Below are 19123 nucleotides of genomic sequence, written 5' to 3'. Positions count from 1 at the left end.
CTGGCCCACAGTAAATCTACCAGCAAAAACGGAGCTCCTGAACTCTGAAAATGGAGCTTGTGAGGGCCATGGGCAGCCCTCCTGAGCTCCATTTTCACTGGCAGAGGATTGCAGGAAGCTGAAAATGGCACTCAGGAGCCCGTTTTCATTGGCAGAGCTCTCGGGCCACCACAGGTGCCCCAACATGAGTGAGATCAAGCTGGCCACACCCCTGGCCACCCTCCCCCAGGTCAAACACAACCCTGATGTGACCCTCAATGAAATTGAGTTTGACACCCCTGTCCTAGGGAGAAGCAAAGATTAAAGGAGACACATGGTAGAGGAATATCTTGCAGGAGGGAGTAGTTACTTTGAGCAAAGTGATAAATAGTACTGATAAATCGGAGTGGTTCAGAAAGAAGCATCAGTAGATAAACTCAACACCATCTCACACTGCATTTTGGGTGATACCCAAAATCAGCATGCTTCAAATAGGGCTTTGAACAAACAATCTTGCTGTCGGAGCTGTTGTGATTTCTTTTAAATCTCCTTTTGTTCTAATTACCTGCAAAGATAGATGACTGTTGTAGGGTTGTGCTTCTGAGAGAAGAGTAGAAGAGAGAGAGAGATTCTTTCTGCCTGCCAGATAGTATGAGAGAGCTAGATTGGAAACCAATTGCTTTTGCTGCCTGTCTTTTTCATAGTGAGCAAAATTAATGAGGATTAAGCCAACGTTACAACTTAGCTCATACATCATGCTAAATGTTTAGTTTGGTTTTGGCTAGGGCTACTGTATTAATTGTAGACTGAAAAATATCTAGATTACTATTAGAAGACAGCAAAAAAAATTTTACAGGTGTTTTTTTTTTAAACCTTTGCATGGTCATCATAATTTCTCCAATGCAGATAGCCCCAGTTTTGGCTGAGCAGGTGTGAACTTCAAATGTGGGTTACAAACAATGGCTTAGTACATTATATGAAGCTAGCAAAAACACATCATAGCCCAAACATAGCCATGCTGTTAAAACTATTATTATGTGGTTGCCCCCTTATTATGGCAATGCCCTTAGAAGCCACATTGGTGCCTGTCTTCAGGAGGATGGAAAAGGTAGGTTTTTGCTGGTATATGGAATCCAAGGGTTTTATAATTGTTGTTTCTTCCCTTGTTTTATTCTGGAATTTTATGGGGTTGTTTCATGGATTTTTAAACGTCCAAGTGTGGTGATTGAGGACACTATATAAAATGGTTGTCCAACTTTTTGGCTTGCCTGGGCTGCATTGAGTGAAGAGAAACTGTCTTGAGCTGTATAATATATATTAACTATAGGTAAAGGTAAAGGTTCCCCTCGCACATATGTGCTAGTCGTTCCCGACTCTAGGGGGCAGTGCTCATCTCCGTTTCAAAGCCGAAGAGCCAGCGCTATCCAAAGACATCTCCATGGTCATGTGGCCAACATGACTAAACGCCAAAGGTGCACGGAACTCTGTTACCTTCCGACCAAAGGTGGTCCCTATTTTTCTACTTGCATTTTTACGTGCTTTCGAACTGCTAGGTTGGCAGAAGCTGGGACAAGTAACGGGGAGCTCACTCCGTTTCACGGCACTAGGGATTCGAACTGCTGAACTGCTGACCTTTCTGATCAACAAGCTCAATGTTTTAGCCACTGAGCCACTGCATCTCCGTATATTAACTATATAATATAGTTAATATATAAAAATAAGAAACTTCCTTTATGTTTTAATATTTTTATTATCTTGTGGGTCTGCATTATTAACTGTCCAGGGCCTCATGAGCCCATGGGGCTGTGGATTGGACACACCTAATATAGATAATTGTAATAATGGAATAAACAAGTTGGAATCTGTAATCCACAAATCATGGCTTTTGCAAAATAGACCATAGTTTGATCAGCTTGAGAATTACACAAATAATAATTATAATTGTTTTAGCATTAGTGATTGATATAAGCTGCAGTAAACAGTGCTGGTTAAATGAACAAGTAGATCAACTCTGTATAAGAATTTCCTATATTTGTTTGCATGTTTACAATGTGGTGTATTTCAGATACAAATCCAGCATAAAGAATATTATGTTGGGAAAAGAATTAAAACGAATAAAATTAGCGCCAGTAGTATGCGAACTGAATAGCTTCATTTAAGATCAATATTAGTATTTTTTTTAATAGGCAGAGGGTATGTACATATGTGTGTACATCTTGAGATGTATCAAAAAGTAGAAATAAAATACCCAGATTGCATCCTTTTCTATGTAAAAGGAATGCAATTATTAGACTTTTTGTTTCACCGTTTATGCTATTTGTTATGGTGATGGAACTGTTTATTGACTGGAACAAGAATCTGCATAAATTTGCCATTTAGTTGTTGCCTGATGCTTTCCAAAAATTTGGGGAGGGCAGGTTTGGAAAATTACTGCAAAGAACTTAGAGGAGCAAATATTATACCTCTCCTTAGAAAAGCAATTGTTGATTGGTCTGTGGGTGGGAATGACAACAGTATTTTTAAGAAAAAAATATGTTCGTGTATTTGATTTATTAGAGTAATAAAGTTGTTTTGATCGAGAGAACAAACTAATCTACAGAGGGCTCCCCTATTTTCTTCTACAAGCAATCTGTTTCACAGAAGAGAGAACGAGACCTTTCCCCCACCTAGTTTCAATATGAATCTATCCCATCTTTATACTTCTGCCTTTCTATTAAATGTACATTGGTGGGATTCAATTTTTTTTTACTACCGGTTCTGTGGGTGTGGCTTGGTGGGCGTGACATGGCTTGGTGGGTGTAGCAGGGGAAGGATGTTCTAAAATCTCCATTCTCACCCCACTCCAGAGGAAGGTTACTGCAAAGTCAACTGGGATTCAGGAAGCAGAGAATAGATGGGAGTGGGGCCAGTCAGAGGTGGTATTTATCGGTTCTCCAAACTACTCAAAACCTCTGCTACCGGTTCTCCAGAACTGATCAGAACCTGCTGAATACCACCTCTGAACGTACACGAAGATTAACCTTTCGGTTTTCTTTAATCTGCTGGGGACAAAGGCCAGAAAATTGTGCCACTTTAGTCTGGCAACTTCATGTCAAAGTCAGTGGTATGATCTTGGAATATTTGAGTCCCATGAATTGGTGCGTGGTTAAAAGCATCACATCTTCTTCTCACAAAGAAGAAAACATTTGACACAACAACAACAACAACAGAGTTGGAAGGGACCTTGGAGGCCTTCTAGTCCAACCCCCTGCCCAGGCAGGAAACCCTACACCATCTCAGACAGATGGTTATCTAACATTTTCTTTAAAATTCCCAGTGTTGGAGCATTCACAACTTCTGCAGGCAAGTCGTTCCACTTATTAATTGTTCTAACTGTCAGGAAATTTCTCCTTAGTTCTAAGTTGCTTCTTTCCTTGATCAGTTTCCACCCATTGCTTCTTATTCTACCCTCAGGTGCTTTGGAGAACAGCCAAAGAAGGGGATAGATTTCTTTCTTTTAATCCCTGCACGTGCACAAGCAAACCCACCTCCCTCTGCATAATACTTTGTCAAGAGATTTGAAGCTAAGGTTCTTAACATAGGACTAACAAATAATATCTTTTCTTTTGGGTCCAGCATGGTGTTTATAATAATTATAATTATAATAATTATCTATTATAATTTCAGTGGTTATTTCTCCTATATTGTAAAGGACAGTCCTTTATTTCAAAAAGCTGTCCTTTAGAATTATTTCATTTATTTATTTATTTTGTTTTTCTCTTGAATTTCCTTTGTAAAGCAAAGTTATAAACGAACAGTTTAAAATGTGTTAGCTATACAAATCGCTATCAGATTTGCCCCTTTTCCAGGTTGTACTTTATTTCCCCCCCAAGAAAATGATCATAAGGCACATACTGAAAAGCGTTTCTGGGGAATATTTAAGAATAACAAAGAGCTAAAAAGAAACAAGCCACTATGATAAAAATCCCTTGCTACCATAGTCTGAGCACTAACTACTTTCACCATGTTTTTATTATACCTCCTTCTCATCCTCAAATGGCAGCGTCTCTTCCTGCCATTTGACCCATTGAAGACTTTCATTCATTTTTCTTGGCTTCCACTACAGATAAATCCTGCATACCCTCTTTCTTGCTTTTTGTCCCTCTCTTTCTCGTCATCCCCATCAGTGTCGTCGTCATCAACATCATGCTCATCATCATTCTCATCATCCTCATCACATCTTCAGCTGCTTAGGCTCTTTTGATTATTACTTAATTCCATTTTGGACACTGTCTGACATTGACTGACTCTAGGCCAGTGGTAGTCAGTCTGGTCTCTACCGCCCACTAGTGGGTGTTCCAGCTTTCATGGTGGGCAACAGGGGTTTTGTCCGATACTGAAGCACTTTCCTTTTTTTTAATTTGACTTTTTAAAAAAATTTCATAGCATTATTTAAAAACATTTTCATTAAGTTTTCATAAAATTCCCTGTGACAGTTTAAATTTCTGAAAATATACTATTTGTATCGCCCGTGCATAAGTTTAGTTCATGTTATGTAAGTGAAATAGTGCAACCGCAAACAAAAGAGCTTCATCCCAGAATAGCTCGCGCATCTCCCCCCACACCACCCAGCTGTAACAGACAAGCAGAGCTGGTAGCCGGCGCCCCCCAAACCCAATCCATGATGCGCGAGAGGCATGCATAGACGATACACGGTGCATTACTGTGGAACCGGTGGGCAGTTAGAAAATTTTACTACTAACAGAGATACAAAAGTGGGCGGTAGGTATAAAAAGGTTGACTACCCCTGCTCTAGGCTATGCACAAACAATAACATAAAAATCAATAAGAAACAAAAATAATATGGAATCTGAGCACATTAAACAAGCAGAAAAACAAAAATAAAAACACACCTAACAAGGGACCCCATTGGTTTTCACCCCAGGCCTTGGGAGTACAAACAGGTCCCCAAGGCCTTGTGGAATGTCACAGGGGCGGGTTTCAAAACTGTCACTACCAGTTCGCTTGAGGGCGTTTGCATGCGTAGAAGCATCCGGCAGCTGGGCAGAGCCTCCTCCCATCGCTGCTGCTACCCGTTTGCCCAATGCAGGGCAAACCGGTAGCAACCCACCACTGGAATGTCAATACGATAGAAGCCACACCATTTCAGGGGGGAATCTCATTCCAAAGGGCAGGTAGCACAACACCAGCTGTTCCTGACACAGGAAGCCTTTCTTTGAGGCTATAAATATCTTCAAGTGTTCAGAACTTCTACCTGCAAAAAAAACATTTAACTTAGGATATGCTTCTGATAGGTTGTTTTCTATAGATTTCTTTTTTTTTTTGCTGCTTACATCAAGAAAATTTTTCAGTATTAAAAAGTAGCCAGTTTTATAGAGCAGGAAGAATAGAGTAGCCAGAAGATCCAAGCCAGACCTGTTTCATTAATAATAGCAGAGTCTCAACCCTTTCTCCAATCTCCAGCAAAAATGGGAGTATGAATGTATGTATATATGGAGGGAGGGAGGGAGGGAGGGAGGGAGGGATAGATAGATAGATAGATAGATAGATAGATAGATAGATAGATAGATAGATAGATAGATAGATAGATAGATAGATAGATATACAGATGGATAACTTGCGAAGAAGGCCAGGCCTACAAGTAAACACAAAGCCAGGCTTTCCTCACTTCAATCTAATCAACAATCTCAGTCCTCGCCTCCTTATTAATCTTTAATAAGATTATTGTTGTGAGTGAATCTCTGTCTCACAGTTGCTTTTTATACTCTGGAGTCCTTGGTGCTCTCTGAGCTTGGTTGTTTGCTTGCAGGTGTTTCATTACCTAACTAGGTAACTTCATCAGTGCAAGTGAGTATGGAATTGCTCCCTGTTTTATATACAGTAGCTTGCTCTGTCAGTTTTTGGAGAGGTGTGGTTTTTTTCCTGGATGGTTCCTTGATTAGTATATTGTTTTAGTTTTTTTCATCTATGTTTACAGATCAGGATTGAGTTTCTGTGTTTTATTCTTTTTAGCGCATCCTTTTCCAATGAGCTGAAGAAAGACCCTTCTGTTTTAAATGTTGGTAAACCTCAAGGAAAGTATGGACCGGTGCCATCACCTCAGCCAAAATTCCTCATCCAGCATCCCCTACACGAGCAGGGAAACAGTAGAGATTGGTCTCAGGATATACAGACTCACACAGCCAATGGCATAATAGCACAGAATCAGTGGGACTGCCAAGATAAGTGGTCTGCCCACCGTGCCTGCAGAAACGTTCAAAATGACTGTGATGCAGTTGATAGCAGTTTGGTAAATGGAGAAAGAGGAAACACTAGCACGGACTCATCGCCAACCACAGCAGCTTGCAAGGGGCAGAAGATCAAGAGCCATCCCTGGGTTCCAGGTGCGAATTCATTCCCATCTGTAAAAGAAGCTGGAGAGATGATTGCCAATAAGGAAGAGAAGCGGGTTGAGCAAAGCAATCAGCGAGACCCTAACACGGAGACAAAGGTAAGAGGTCTGGATTATGTAGAAAAGTGATTTACACACAACATTTTGTAAAGAAGCTTTTGATTGTCCCGAGAATTGTTTTGGTACGGGTACCACATATTCTTTGACTTGTAGAAATTTGATATGACTTTTTATTAGGTTGCATTAGATTGGAGAGCCTTTTGAAATGGTGAGCCTTTCCTTTACCAATAATCCTGTTCTACCAGCCACTAGTTCAGAGTTCAGATTTGTAGTGGTGCTGAAAAGAGAGACTTACAACTGGTTTTTGAAGTGGCATCCGACAGTCACATGATTCTGATTTGAGCACTTGACAGTTGACACACATTTATGACAGTTACAGCCTCCCGTGGTTTATTTTTATTTTATTTTATTTTTTATTTATTTATTTTGTACAGTTTTATTTTTTATAATTATAAGAGTTATCCTGAGGTAAGATGAGCGGCCAATAAATTTTATAAATAAATAAAAGTAAAATAAAATTTGCGATACTTCACAGTCAGCTTCCGACAAGAAAAACTCAGCAGAAAAACCAGCAGGAGATTGGAAGTTATGGTCACTTGATATTGCGTTTAACAAACCATGGTGTTTCCTTAATGACTGCAGCTGGAACTATTTATAAGTCGGTGCAGTCACATGACATTTCACTTAATGACCATGCTGGTTAGCAACAGTTATCTTTCCCAGTTGCAGTCAGTAAGTGAGGGCTGCCTGTATTTCATGATGTAAGTCTAGGTATTTGGGCCTTTCCAGACGGGGGGGCTGCTCCTGGATCATTCTTTTCATGGATCTTCTCATTGTTCCCACCAACTGTCTCCTTCCACTTATGACTGTAAGACGGTAACTTTGTTGCTTGTATCCTTACGATTTATATTGATATTGTTTCCTGATTGCTTATTTGTACCCTATGACTATCGTTAAGTGTTGTATGTTATGATTCTTGACGAACGTATCTTTGCTTTTATGTACGCTGAGAGCATATGCACCAAGACAAATTCCTTGTGTGTCCAATCACACTTGGCCAATAAAAAATTATATTCTATCTATTCTATTCTATTCTATTACCATACCTCTGTAATGACATCTTCATGGGTCACCAATTTAAAATTTTTCAAAATACTGAACTCCTCCCCCTTTGAACCAGGCAGCATCCCATTGGCTAAGGCTCTCCCCAGTGCCCGCCTCTCTGTTGATCTCCTTTTCTTTCCTTGTGAATAGACACACAAGCAAGTCAAATCCAGGATGCAGTACAGATTGGCCAGAGGCAATTATTCTCTTCTGTTGTAGGTGAGCTGGAGGGAACAAATGTCATCAAATGCACCAAAACAAATTCCTTGTGTGTCCAATCACACAAATGCATCAAAACAAATTCCTTGTGTGTCCAATCACACTTGGCCAATAAATTCTATTCTATTCTATTCTATTCTATTCTATTCTATTCTATTCTATTCTATTCTATTCTATTCTATTCTATTCATCTCTGGCTCCACAGTGGCTGCGGTCAATAAAATTGTGGATTTTTGTGAGAATGGCTCTGAGGGTTTGGAGGAAAGATGATAGCTGTGTCAAATTGCCCATTTGTTTCTCTGTCTGCGTAGGAGTACACTTTCTGTTCAACAGGGGAAGTGCTCTGGACTAAGGAGCCCTTCCTGTGAAACTGGGAGGAATGATACACTTGGTATCACCCTTAATCTAGATAAGAAAGCAGCTGTTAAGGAGTAATCCTGGGGGAGTTTGTTCTGAAGCTCCCTTCTCAATTGGAGAGGGAATTCTTGCTCAATTTAAAAACCTCTCCTGATTTCTCTAAATGGCCAGAATGGTTCTTTTGCCATTCTGAAGGTATTAATATGGGTGCCTAATGCTAAGTGCAAACTAACACAAGAAGTGGACCAAATAAATTAATTATTATTTGATAATAATATCCAAGAAAAAGCAATTACTGGGTGCTGATACAATGATATATAACAAACTGGGGGTAGATATCTAGAGAAGGTGATGAAAGGTATCTGCTTAGTCTGATCTCATACTCTGAATCCCTGAGTTAATGTTACAGCATATATCCTTTGATGGCAATTAATAAGGTAGTCCTTGACTTACAACAGTTCACTTAGTGATCATTTGAAGTTACAATGGCACTGAAAAAAATGACTTATGACCATTTTTCACACTTAAGACAGTTGCAGCATCCCGTGGTCATGTGATTTGTATATGGATGCTTGGTTCATATTTATGACGGCTGCAGTGTCCCAGGCTCATGTGATCACCCTTTGTGAACTTTTGACAAGCAAAGTCAATGGGGAAAACCAGATTCAGATTTAACAACCTTGTTATAACTTCACAACTGCAGTGGTTTACTTAACAAATGTGGAAGAAAACTCATAAAATAGGACAAAACTCACGTAATAAATGTCTCATTTAACAACATACATTTTGGGTTCAATTGTGATTGTAAGTCAAGGACTACAGTACTTGTACCATGTCCTATGAGAGATGTTTTTTCACAATTCATTCCATGGTTCTGCCATAATGGCAGGCATATTTAGGCTAGAAATAAGTGTTTCATGTGGGAATGAACCCAACTTGAAAAAATAGCTTCATCAAAGTAGATATAAAATAGAAAAGACATGTAAGAAGAAGTCAGAAAATTGGAAAAAATACTCAACCTCATAAAAATAGTCCAATCTGCAATGCAACAAACAAAGCAAAGAATTTGTGAATTCCATCCTGATTTCAGCTGTAATTTAGAAGCAATTGGATATGGTTTGCCTTCGTGGAATTTAGAATTAGGGTTGGATCCCAGTTTTTAATCCTAGCCAGCATTCTTGAGTACATTCCTATTTGCATGCAGTTCAAATAAAGTTTTCAATTTGTACTGGGTGAAGTTCTGCTTTGGAAAGAATATGGGCGTATAATACTTCAGTCTGCATGTTTTGTCGAATATGACCAATACCAGCTTTAGAGTAAACTATTCGCTTCATGTATTTGCAGTATAACACAAAATGTGTACTGTCCTAGACAAAGTTGTTTAAGGGAATTTGATTGCATTTGTAACAAAAGATTTTCTTTGCTGGCATAATTTGTGTAAAGACTTTTAGATGGAAAATAAGGTATAATAGAATAATGGATACAGGAGCTGTTCGTTAACTTATTTCCTATTATATAAGTCTCCTGCTCAAAGCAACCTTTCATTACACATTCCCAGCCAGCTTCTGACAAGCAAAGTAAATGGAGGAAACTGGATTTGCTTAATGATCATGTGATTCATTAAACAACTTTGATGATTTGCTTAACAACCAATAAAAAGCTTATAAAATTGGACACAACTCACTTAACAACCGCCTTGCTGGAAATTCTGTGGTTGTGAGTTGTAAATTGAAGACTATGTGTATGTGTTTTTAATATATAAATTACTGTTGGCCAGTTACTGCAAAGTTGGCTCAGATGCTATCAAAAATGGTGGCTCCAGGTCTGATCAGAACAACCATCATATCCTTATACATATAAAATCTTATTGACAAGTCCCAAAGATACCACTTCACATATTACAATTTGAGGTTATATATTTAAGAAAAAGTTACAATAGTCAAAACCATCTGGGAAATTAAGAAATGGATAAAGCTTTCATGCAGTGATGTCAGATATTACTTAAGCTCCAATATTAGAATTAAACATTGATACTAAGTGGTCATAGTTGATAGAAATGCCTCTTGTGAGTTTGTCTGAAATGGAAAAAACAAGCAAGCAAAATAGTAAATTTTTGTTGAATAAATTGATACCATTAGTTAGTACTTCCAATGTTAATATTAGCCCCCCAAAGCCCCTTTGTTGTCTTTAGTCATGAAGTTGTGTCCAACCCATCGTGACCCCATGGACAATGTTCCTCCAGGCCTTCCTCTCCTCTATCATCCTCTGGAGTCCATTTAAGCTCACGTCTACTGCTTCAGTGACTCCATCCAGCCACTGCGTTCTCTGCCGTCCCGTTCTTCTTTTGCCCTCAATCTTTCCCAGCATTAGGCTCTTTTCCAGTGAGTCCTTCCTTCTCATTAGGTGGCCAAAGTATTTAAGTTTCATCTTCAGGATCTGGCCTTCTAAAGTGCAGTCAGGGTTGATCTCCTCTAGGACTGACCGGTTTGATCGCCTTGCAGTCCAAGGGACTCACAGGAGTCTTCTCCAGCACCAGAGTTCAAAGTTCGAAGTTCATTCTTTGCTATGAAAACCCCATGGACAGTACCAAAACCCCTAGGCCACATTAAAAAGCATTTATGCTTACTTTTTTTAAAAAAAATAGCTCCTTTTGTCATTTTATATTTCTCACTATAAGATAGACCTGGAACTTTTTGTGTGCCATTCTGATTTTTCATATAGCTTTCTGTGCTCAGTTGAGTTCAGTTCTGGAAAAAAAAACATTCTTGATAAACACAGTAATTGATTGAAAAAAAAATGTAGGAATTACATTTTTAAAGCTTTCTTCTAAATATAAAATTGCTTGCATTTCCAGGAAACAAATGAAGAAAAATGTTACAAAATTGCAAATGAGCTTTTGCACACTGAAAGAGCTTATGTGAGCAGACTTGCTCTCTTGGATCAGGTAAGCATTTTTGCCACCTCCTTATTTTTTGTGTTGTGAAGAAATGTTTTAATTCTCCAGTAAGGTGGGACCACCAGTCAGGAATGGGTTAACTCCTTCTGATCCTCTGTTGGATTGAGTGTGTTGTGAAGAAATGTTTCAATTCTATATAAGAAGATATTCTTTTGCTTGAGTCACATGCAATGCTAATCCGTAATACGGTGAAAAACCTAGTCTTAGAGTTATGTATGAAATAAATCATGTACAGAAAAGCTTTTTATCTGAATCCGTTTTGAAATTAGCTTGGATTAAAACTAAAGCATATTATGTTTATTTTTTCAAACAATACCCAAACATCTACATATCACTCTTTGAAATATGCTATGCATTCCACAATCATTTCGTTCTTCCACCTTATCTTCATAAATGTATTATCTTCTACCAGTATTTTCTTTTCCTTTAATGTAATAATCCTAGATTATTACTTTATTATCAGTAGCTTTTGAAGATCAGCACGCAACTCCAAAGTCAGTAAAATAGCACTGCAAGCATTATTTTATTTATTTTATTTATTTAGATTTTTATACCGCCCTTCTCCCGAAGGACTCAGGGCGGTGCACAGCCAAATTATAAAACAGTACAATATACAATTAAAACAAAGACTTAAAATAAACATATTCCATAAATGGCCGGTATTTAAAACAATCAAATTTAAAACCCTAAAATTCATAAATAACCCAATTAAAATTATTTAGGATTAAAAAATTTAGGCCAGTCCCGCTTGAATAAATAAATGCGTTTTCAGCTCACGGCAAAAGGTCCGAAGGTCAGGTAGTTGACGCAAGCCAGGGGGAAGTTCGTTCCAGAGGGTAGGAGCTCCAACAGAGAAGGCCCTTCCCCTGGGGGCCGCCAGCCGACATTGCTTGGCGGACGGCACCCTGAGAAGACCCTCTCTGTGTGAGCGTACGGGTCGGTGGGAGGCGTAAGGTAACAGCAGGCGGTCCCGTAAGTACCCGGGCCCTAAGCCATGGAGCGCTTTAAAGGTGGTAACCAAAACCTTAAAGCGCACCCGAAAGACCACAGGTAGCCAGTGCAGTCTGCGCAGGAGCGGTGTTACATGGGAGCAACGTGTGGCTCCCTCAATCACCCGTGCAGCTGCATTCTGAACTAACTGAAGCCTCCGGGTGCACTTCAAGGGTAGCCCCATGTAGAGAGCATTGCAATAATCCAAACGGGAGGTGACAAGAGCGTGAGTGACCATGCATAAGGCATCCCGGTCAAGGAAGGGGCGCAACTGGCGGACCAAGCGCACCTGGTAAAAAGCTCTCCTGGAGACGGCCGCCAGATGATCTTTATGTCATTATGAGCATTATGTCAAACCTGCCCTGCCAATGGAATTTGCAGGTCTCCTATTTTAAATAGTAATTCGTTTTTAGTGGAAACTGATGAAATGGCCAAATCGTGAGATACTGAAATTAAAGATAAAGGTAAAGGTTCCCCTCGCACATATGTGCTAGTCGTTCCTGACTCTAGGGGGCAGTGCTCATCTCCGTTTCAAAGCCAAAGAACCAGCACTGTCCGAAGACGTCTCTGTGGTCATGTGGCCAGCATGACTAAATGCCAAAGGCGCACGGAACGCTGTTACATTCCCACCAAAAGTGGTCCCTATTTTTCTACTTGCATTTTTTACATGCTTTTGAACTGCTAGGTTGACAGAAGCTGGGACAAGTAACGGGAGCTCATCCCATTAGGCGGCACTAGGGGTTCGAACCACCGAACTGCCGACCTTTCGATCAACAAGTTCAGCTTCTTAGCCACTGAGCCACTGAAGCCTTTTATACTGAAATTACTGCCAAGATATTGGACAATATATAATGATTTCCCAAGATGTGGGTCATGTATATTTGTAAATTTATAAAATCATCTATCCTCGTAGACCATAGATGGGGAATTAATGTTTTCGAGTACAGCTTCCTGTGCCATTCTTTCTCTATCGGAAAGGGAAGAGTTATCTGAGTGATTATGATTAGATATTTCCTCCACTGTCGCATTTCTCTCTCTCTCAGAAATGGGGTCCATTTTCTCCCTTTGTCAAATGCCACCCTATGGGTAGTTGGTCGCTCCTAATAATCATGAGACCCATTTAATTTTGCAACTAAGAAAGGGAAAATCCACGTTCATCTCCCAGTTGAAAGTATGACTAACTACAAAATAGTTAGGAATTACTCATATCCCTTCGGAATAAAGTTCCATTTAAATTCCACAGTCCAAAAAATTTAAATGTCACACAGCCCACGAGCGTTGATTTTGCTCTCCTGATTCACTAGCCTGTTCTTTTTGTTTACAGTATAACTTTTCTCAGTAACCCAATACTGTATCTGAACATTTTTCATCGTGGAAATCTGTCTTTTGGATTGCCTTCTCACCTTCATTCTTTGCATAATTATTTCCCCCTTTCTGGGTCATTAGATCATAAATTGAGTTTTGAACATAATCTTTTTTTTTAATCTAGCTAGCTAGCTAGATTTGTATTTTTCTCTCTGACTTGAAATATAAGAAGCACTGCATCCTTGCCAGTTTTGGAATAGAAATTAGACATCTCTTATTACCTTTAAATTTCTAGTGGTTTATTTTGACTACTGTCTTCTTACTGTAGCTGTTGGCTGCACTAATGCATGCAATTCCTTTCAGTTTAATAAGGAGCTGCTTTGTTATGAAGTGATGCACAAGGTTGAGAGTGGGCAGCCAAAGAAACAGAACAAATTAATAACAAAATAACATGATTATAAAAGCAAGCAGGTACTTAATTAAGAGCCCTGGTGCTGCAGTGATTAGAATGCAGTATTTCAGGCTAACTTTGCCCACAGTCAAGTGAGTTCAATCCTGACCAGTTCAATGTTGACTCAGCCTTCCATCATTCTGAGGTGTTAGTAAAATGAAGACCCAGATTTTTTGGGTAAATATAGTGATATTTGTAAACCACTTAGAGAATGCTGTATATAAGTCTAAGTGCTATTGCTATTGAAAATTAAAAGAGTACCATATTAGAAACTTTTAAATTGAGTATTTGACTGGCAAGTTCAGTTCATTTGCAATATTGAACCTGCCTTATCTTTTCATTAACAACTCATGGATAATGCAGGATTCCTCTTTGTCCCTATGCTTCAGGCTGAATTCTGTTTTTTTTTTCTTTTTCTTTTTTTTGTAGTTAGAAGTCCCACCTTTCTATCCTTGTTTCAGGATGCCCATCGATCTTATCCCATATAGCTCATCTGTCATTTTCTCATATTCCTGCATTTTCCATTAAAATTTTTTGTCTTTTGCCTAATCCTTCATTCTCCAAGTCCTGTCAAAAACTTTTTATCTTTGACTGATACTCTCATTTCAAATTTCTGACACCTTTTGCTGATTTTCTCCAGCTACTCTTACTCACCTGTCTTTCTCTTCAATTGCTTCTTTGCTTGCTCTTAGCCAAGGATAGTTTAATGAAGTCTTCTTCAAGCTGCATAATTCTGGGGAATTCTGGGAGTTGAAGTCCTCCAGGCTTAAACTTGCCAAGGTTGGAGACCCCTGCCGTAGAAGTGCTAGATTTGGGAGATTCTCTGAGTTAGCCCTAACATGCCAGTTTTACCTCTTTGAAATTGTTGAAGAGAACCCTGAAGTTTGCTTGTGATTTTTTTTACATTTTCCCTAAACTAAGCCGTATATTTTGTCTTTTATAGAGAATGTGTAAGCAAATGGCAACTGCAAGCCATGTTAAAAAATATTGAGGCACGTGAGCAAGTTACTCTGTGTTGCTACATTTTGCCCTTTAAAAAGAGCTATAAATTTTATATTACATTCTCCAAAATTCCAAAACATAATATTGAGCAGCTGTGTGGCAACACCCAGTTGACTTTGGCTCATCTTAAAAACCTAATCTTGGGTGGACCTGGCTATATGTGGATGGAAAACTACTAGCAAATCCTTGAGCTTTAGGCTAGACAGGGAAGTTTAAAAAAAAACCAAAAACCCAGAAGGCAGCAGTAGCAAATCACTTCTGTATTGATTCTAGGAAAACCAGATAGATGTGCCCATAAAATCACCAGGAATCTAAATGGACTACTAAAAAGGAAATTTTACATCACTGAAATCAGTTTCCTAATTGCAAATCTGTTGGTTTATTAGACCTCAATTGTTTGTTTATTCGTGTCAGAAGCATCACAGTTAAAACAAGGCATACTATTTGACATAAAATTTAAGGTAGAAAATACAAGATTAAAATATGTGTATAAATTAAACATGTTGCCAGAAACTAGCAACATTAATTATGTTCCGATGCATGGCCATGGGGTCCGCAAATGTACACTGACCAGGACCCAGATTTATAACTTTGTACTCAATATTGGTAAATATATATATATATATATATATATATATATATATATATATATATATATATATATATATATATATATATATATATATATATATATATATATATATATATATATATATATATATATATATATATATATATATATATATATATATATATATATATATATAGTTTACATAAGAATGAATCTTGAGGTTGCACATTCCATTCCATGTTTCTCCTGAGTTAGACAAATACAAAAATAACTTCTTCCCCTGCCAGAAAAATATGTTTGAATTCAAGTGTGCTTGGGATTTTAATTGGTTAGTGTTTTTTTTTTTAAAGACAACTATTTGAGAAGTGGAATTCATTTTATTTCATTAAAAAACTTCCTCTTCCATTATAGTTTGGTCACAAGCGTCAGTTTGTAGTAGACTATGTCGTTGAAAAATTAACAGAATTAATGTTGAATGAGAGACTATAAGGGAGCCCTAAAGTTACACATTTACCCCCACAAACAAATCCTAAAAGAAGACAAACCCGTTTTGTATTGTTGCTAAGATTTTAATTATTTAGCCTCCAAATCCAGATAAAGCTTGTTGCTCTTGTTTTGTAGTTAGATTAACTACTTTTAGCACGCTCATAGCAAGACTAACTACCGTCAAGTCTTGTGGTCTGATGAAGGAAACAATAAGGCAGGCCTGTCAAACTGGCGGCCCGCAGGCCAGATATATCAGGCCACCCCAGCTCTGCAAAGGCAAAAAAAAATCCTGATATGTCACGATACGGCCTGACATGTCATGACACAAACTGCAATGTGATCAGGTTTGACACTCCTGCGATAAGAGACCCTAAGGCAGGGGTCTGCAAACTTGGCTCTTTTAAGACTTGTGGACTTCAACTTCAACTCCCAGAGTTCCTCAGCAAAGCTGGCTGAGGAACTCTGAGAGTTGAAGTCCACAAGTCTTAAAAGAGCCAAGTTTGCAGACCCCTGCCCTAAGGCATACATTTCATCGCAACGTGGCACTCAGTAAATCATTATACATTTAGAATACAAAATGAAAGAGTTGGAAGGGACCTTGGAGATCGTCTAGTCTAACCTCCTAAAACCTAAACCATTTTAGGCCCTCAGAACTGTTTAAAATGGGCAGGTATATAAATCAAATAAAGAAGAAACGAGTAAGTGAAGGTTGTCATATCAATCTTTTTCTGTGCAGTAAAAATGGAATACAAAAAAGATGCGATGTGATGGCTTATTGGTGTAACATGGGAGTGAATATTTTGACTTAAACGGGCAGCAAATGTGAGGGAAGGAATGGGGGAGGGGAGGAAAGCAGCACATACATCAAAAATCTGCTGGCTCAGAAGATTGCACAGCTTTCCTAGAATAAAGACTGACACGTCTGAAGGTCATTTCACAGTGTGGTGCTTTGGATTCACAGGCGGAAAAAGGCTCTTTGGAGATGTGAATATGGTATCTATCAGCAACTTTTTCTGTGAGGGGATGCAGGTACTTTAAGAAAGTACACAGGAGTGCAACATGGGTGCCCCCCTTACTTCTGGAATCCATTCATGCCTTTGCACTGCACAGCCTTGCTTTTTGCAAAGAAACCGTTTTGAAGGGCAAGAATAGGTAGCTCTGTATTACCTCATTAAAACAAATGAGAGGTTATAACAACAGGGGATTGTTAAAACATTATTATGGATTACCCGATATACCAATAAACACCAGAGACTTTTTATCTTGTGCTAACGTGAGGGAAGCAGGAATGCATTTATGCGTAATTCTTATCTTCCATTCTTTGCAGGTCTTTTATTGCAAACTAATGGATGAAGCTAACCGGGGATCATTTCCAGCTGAAGTCGTTAATAAAATATTTTCCAATATTTCATCCATAAATCAGTTCCATAGTCAGTTCTTGCTACCTGAGCTTGAGAAAAGAATGCAGGAATGGTAAGCATGGTTGCAAAATTGTTGAAGGGCAGTTTGAAAAATAACCTCGACATCATCCCCCCCAGCCCTGCCCAAAGAAGCATTTAACTTTGTGTAATTGAGATCCTTAAAGATTCTTTGTGGGGAAAAAACCCCTGGAAATGTAATATCCCTTTGCCTTAAAACTTGTCCCCCCATATGTGCAGATATCCAAAATATATGGATTGCAATATTGGAGCAGGTGAGATCAATCTGTATTTGTAGAATAAAAAAGATCAACTTTTTTACAGGGCCTCTGTGGCTCAGACTGGTATTACAGACTGGTCTGTTATTAACAGCAGCTGCCTGCAATTACTGCAGGTTCTAGTCCCACCAGGAGGCCCAAGGTTGACTCAGCCTTCCATCCTTTATAAGGTAGGTAAAATGAGGACCCAGATTGTTGGGGGCAATAAGTTGACTTTGTATATAAATATACAAATAGGATGAAGACTATTGCTAACATAGTGTAAGCCGCCCTGAGTCTTCGGAGAAGGGCGGGATATAAATGCAAATTAAAAAAAAAACTTCTACATCATGAACTGGATGTTTGTTTAAATATGTTAAAAGAAATATACTTGGTCAAGCTGTGAATTGAATTTTCTTTTTTTTAAAAACACACACCTATTTTCGATTTCAGCATTGTGCTGCAGTGAACCATTTTTTAAAAAAAGGAAGTCTTGATTTTAATGAGTAGCTATTATGACATGGAGTTATGTGCATCTTAATGTATTTAATAGCTGTTCTTTCTTTTGTTTGTCTATTTATTTATCTTTTTTTGTTTTCTGAACATCAGAAGAAAAAAGATAAGAATTCCGGGGATGATTATCATTTTTTTTGGCAATGTTTAATACTGATTTTAGTATAGGAAAGAAAAGGATTTCTGATTGCAAAATATCTGCTATTATCTCAATGCCTTTTCAGAACCATCGAAATCTTAACTCTCCCCTCTCATTTTGTATTGTACAAGAAATTCTGAATTTTATTTCTGCTTTTTGACTAGCTTAAAGCTGTGTCTGGAATTAAGACAGATGTTAAATGTAATTGTGGTTTAAGATTCATAAGCCCAGGTTGCTTCATAAAAAAAACAAAACCAGAATCATATTTTTGTGAGTTTGGGTGTAGTTGTTAATTACTACCATGCACTAATTTTACCCTAGATCAGATTTTAGGAAGAAAGGGATATATGGCAGCTGTGTTCTCAAACCTTAACATGTGGAGTGAGAAAACTGTGGGCCCATAATCCATATATACCCCTCTAAATTCTCAATAGCAAAAAAGTTGATTATTTTCAGCAGCAAGGTTTTTGTTATTTTTTTTAAATAAAAATATATTAAAATTAACACACCTATTTTTGTTTTTTATTTCTCCCCTTGGTCATCCAAATTTCTTTCAACTCAAAACTAGATCATATACTTCAGTCCTGGTCAGTTCACTGATCCCAGTATGTTAATGGACACTCCATTGAGTAGAAAAACACAGAGGTGGGATGACTGTACAGATTGTCCTTGTATAATCTTTCCTGTTGTAGGATATTAGTTACAACTTGGAGAATTGCTTGTGTCTCCCTTAAAAATTATTATTATTATTATTATTATTTATTAGATTTCTAGACCACCCTTCTCCCAAAGGACTCAGGGCGGTGTACAGCCAAGATAAAACATAAACCATGTACAATTAAAAATGAATTAAGAAACTTATTATACAGTTGGCCGAAAAATTAAAATATTTAAAAATCTAAAAACCCCAATTTAAAACATAAAT

General features: G+C 38.2%; 1 protein-coding gene across 7 annotated transcripts in view; it reads left to right on the top strand.

The window, feature by feature from the left end:
* The window catches only part of FGD4 (FYVE, RhoGEF and PH domain containing 4), a 145943-nt gene that overhangs the window by 93975 nt on the left and 32845 nt on the right, over window positions 1-19123 (top strand). For all 7 annotated transcript variants that reach the window (XR_009156161.1, XM_058191571.1, XM_058191572.1 and 4 more), the window contains exons 4-6: window positions 5992-6469; window positions 10965-11054; window positions 17199-17344. Coding sequence is in view for 6 of the 7 variants with exons in the window: in XM_058191571.1 (XP_058047554.1) it covers window positions 5992-6469; window positions 10965-11054; window positions 17199-17344 (714 nt within the window). In the remaining variant the exon portion in view is untranslated. The remainder of the gene's footprint in view (window positions 1-5991; window positions 6470-10964; window positions 11055-17198; window positions 17345-19123) is intronic.

Source organism: Ahaetulla prasina, chromosome 7 (assembly GCF_028640845.1).
Source record: "Ahaetulla prasina isolate Xishuangbanna chromosome 7, ASM2864084v1, whole genome shotgun sequence".
Taxonomy (NCBI): domain Eukaryota; kingdom Metazoa; phylum Chordata; class Lepidosauria; order Squamata; family Colubridae; genus Ahaetulla; species Ahaetulla prasina.
Note: the sequence above shows the minus strand (reverse complement) of the source record. Positions and strands in the feature narration are given on the sequence as shown.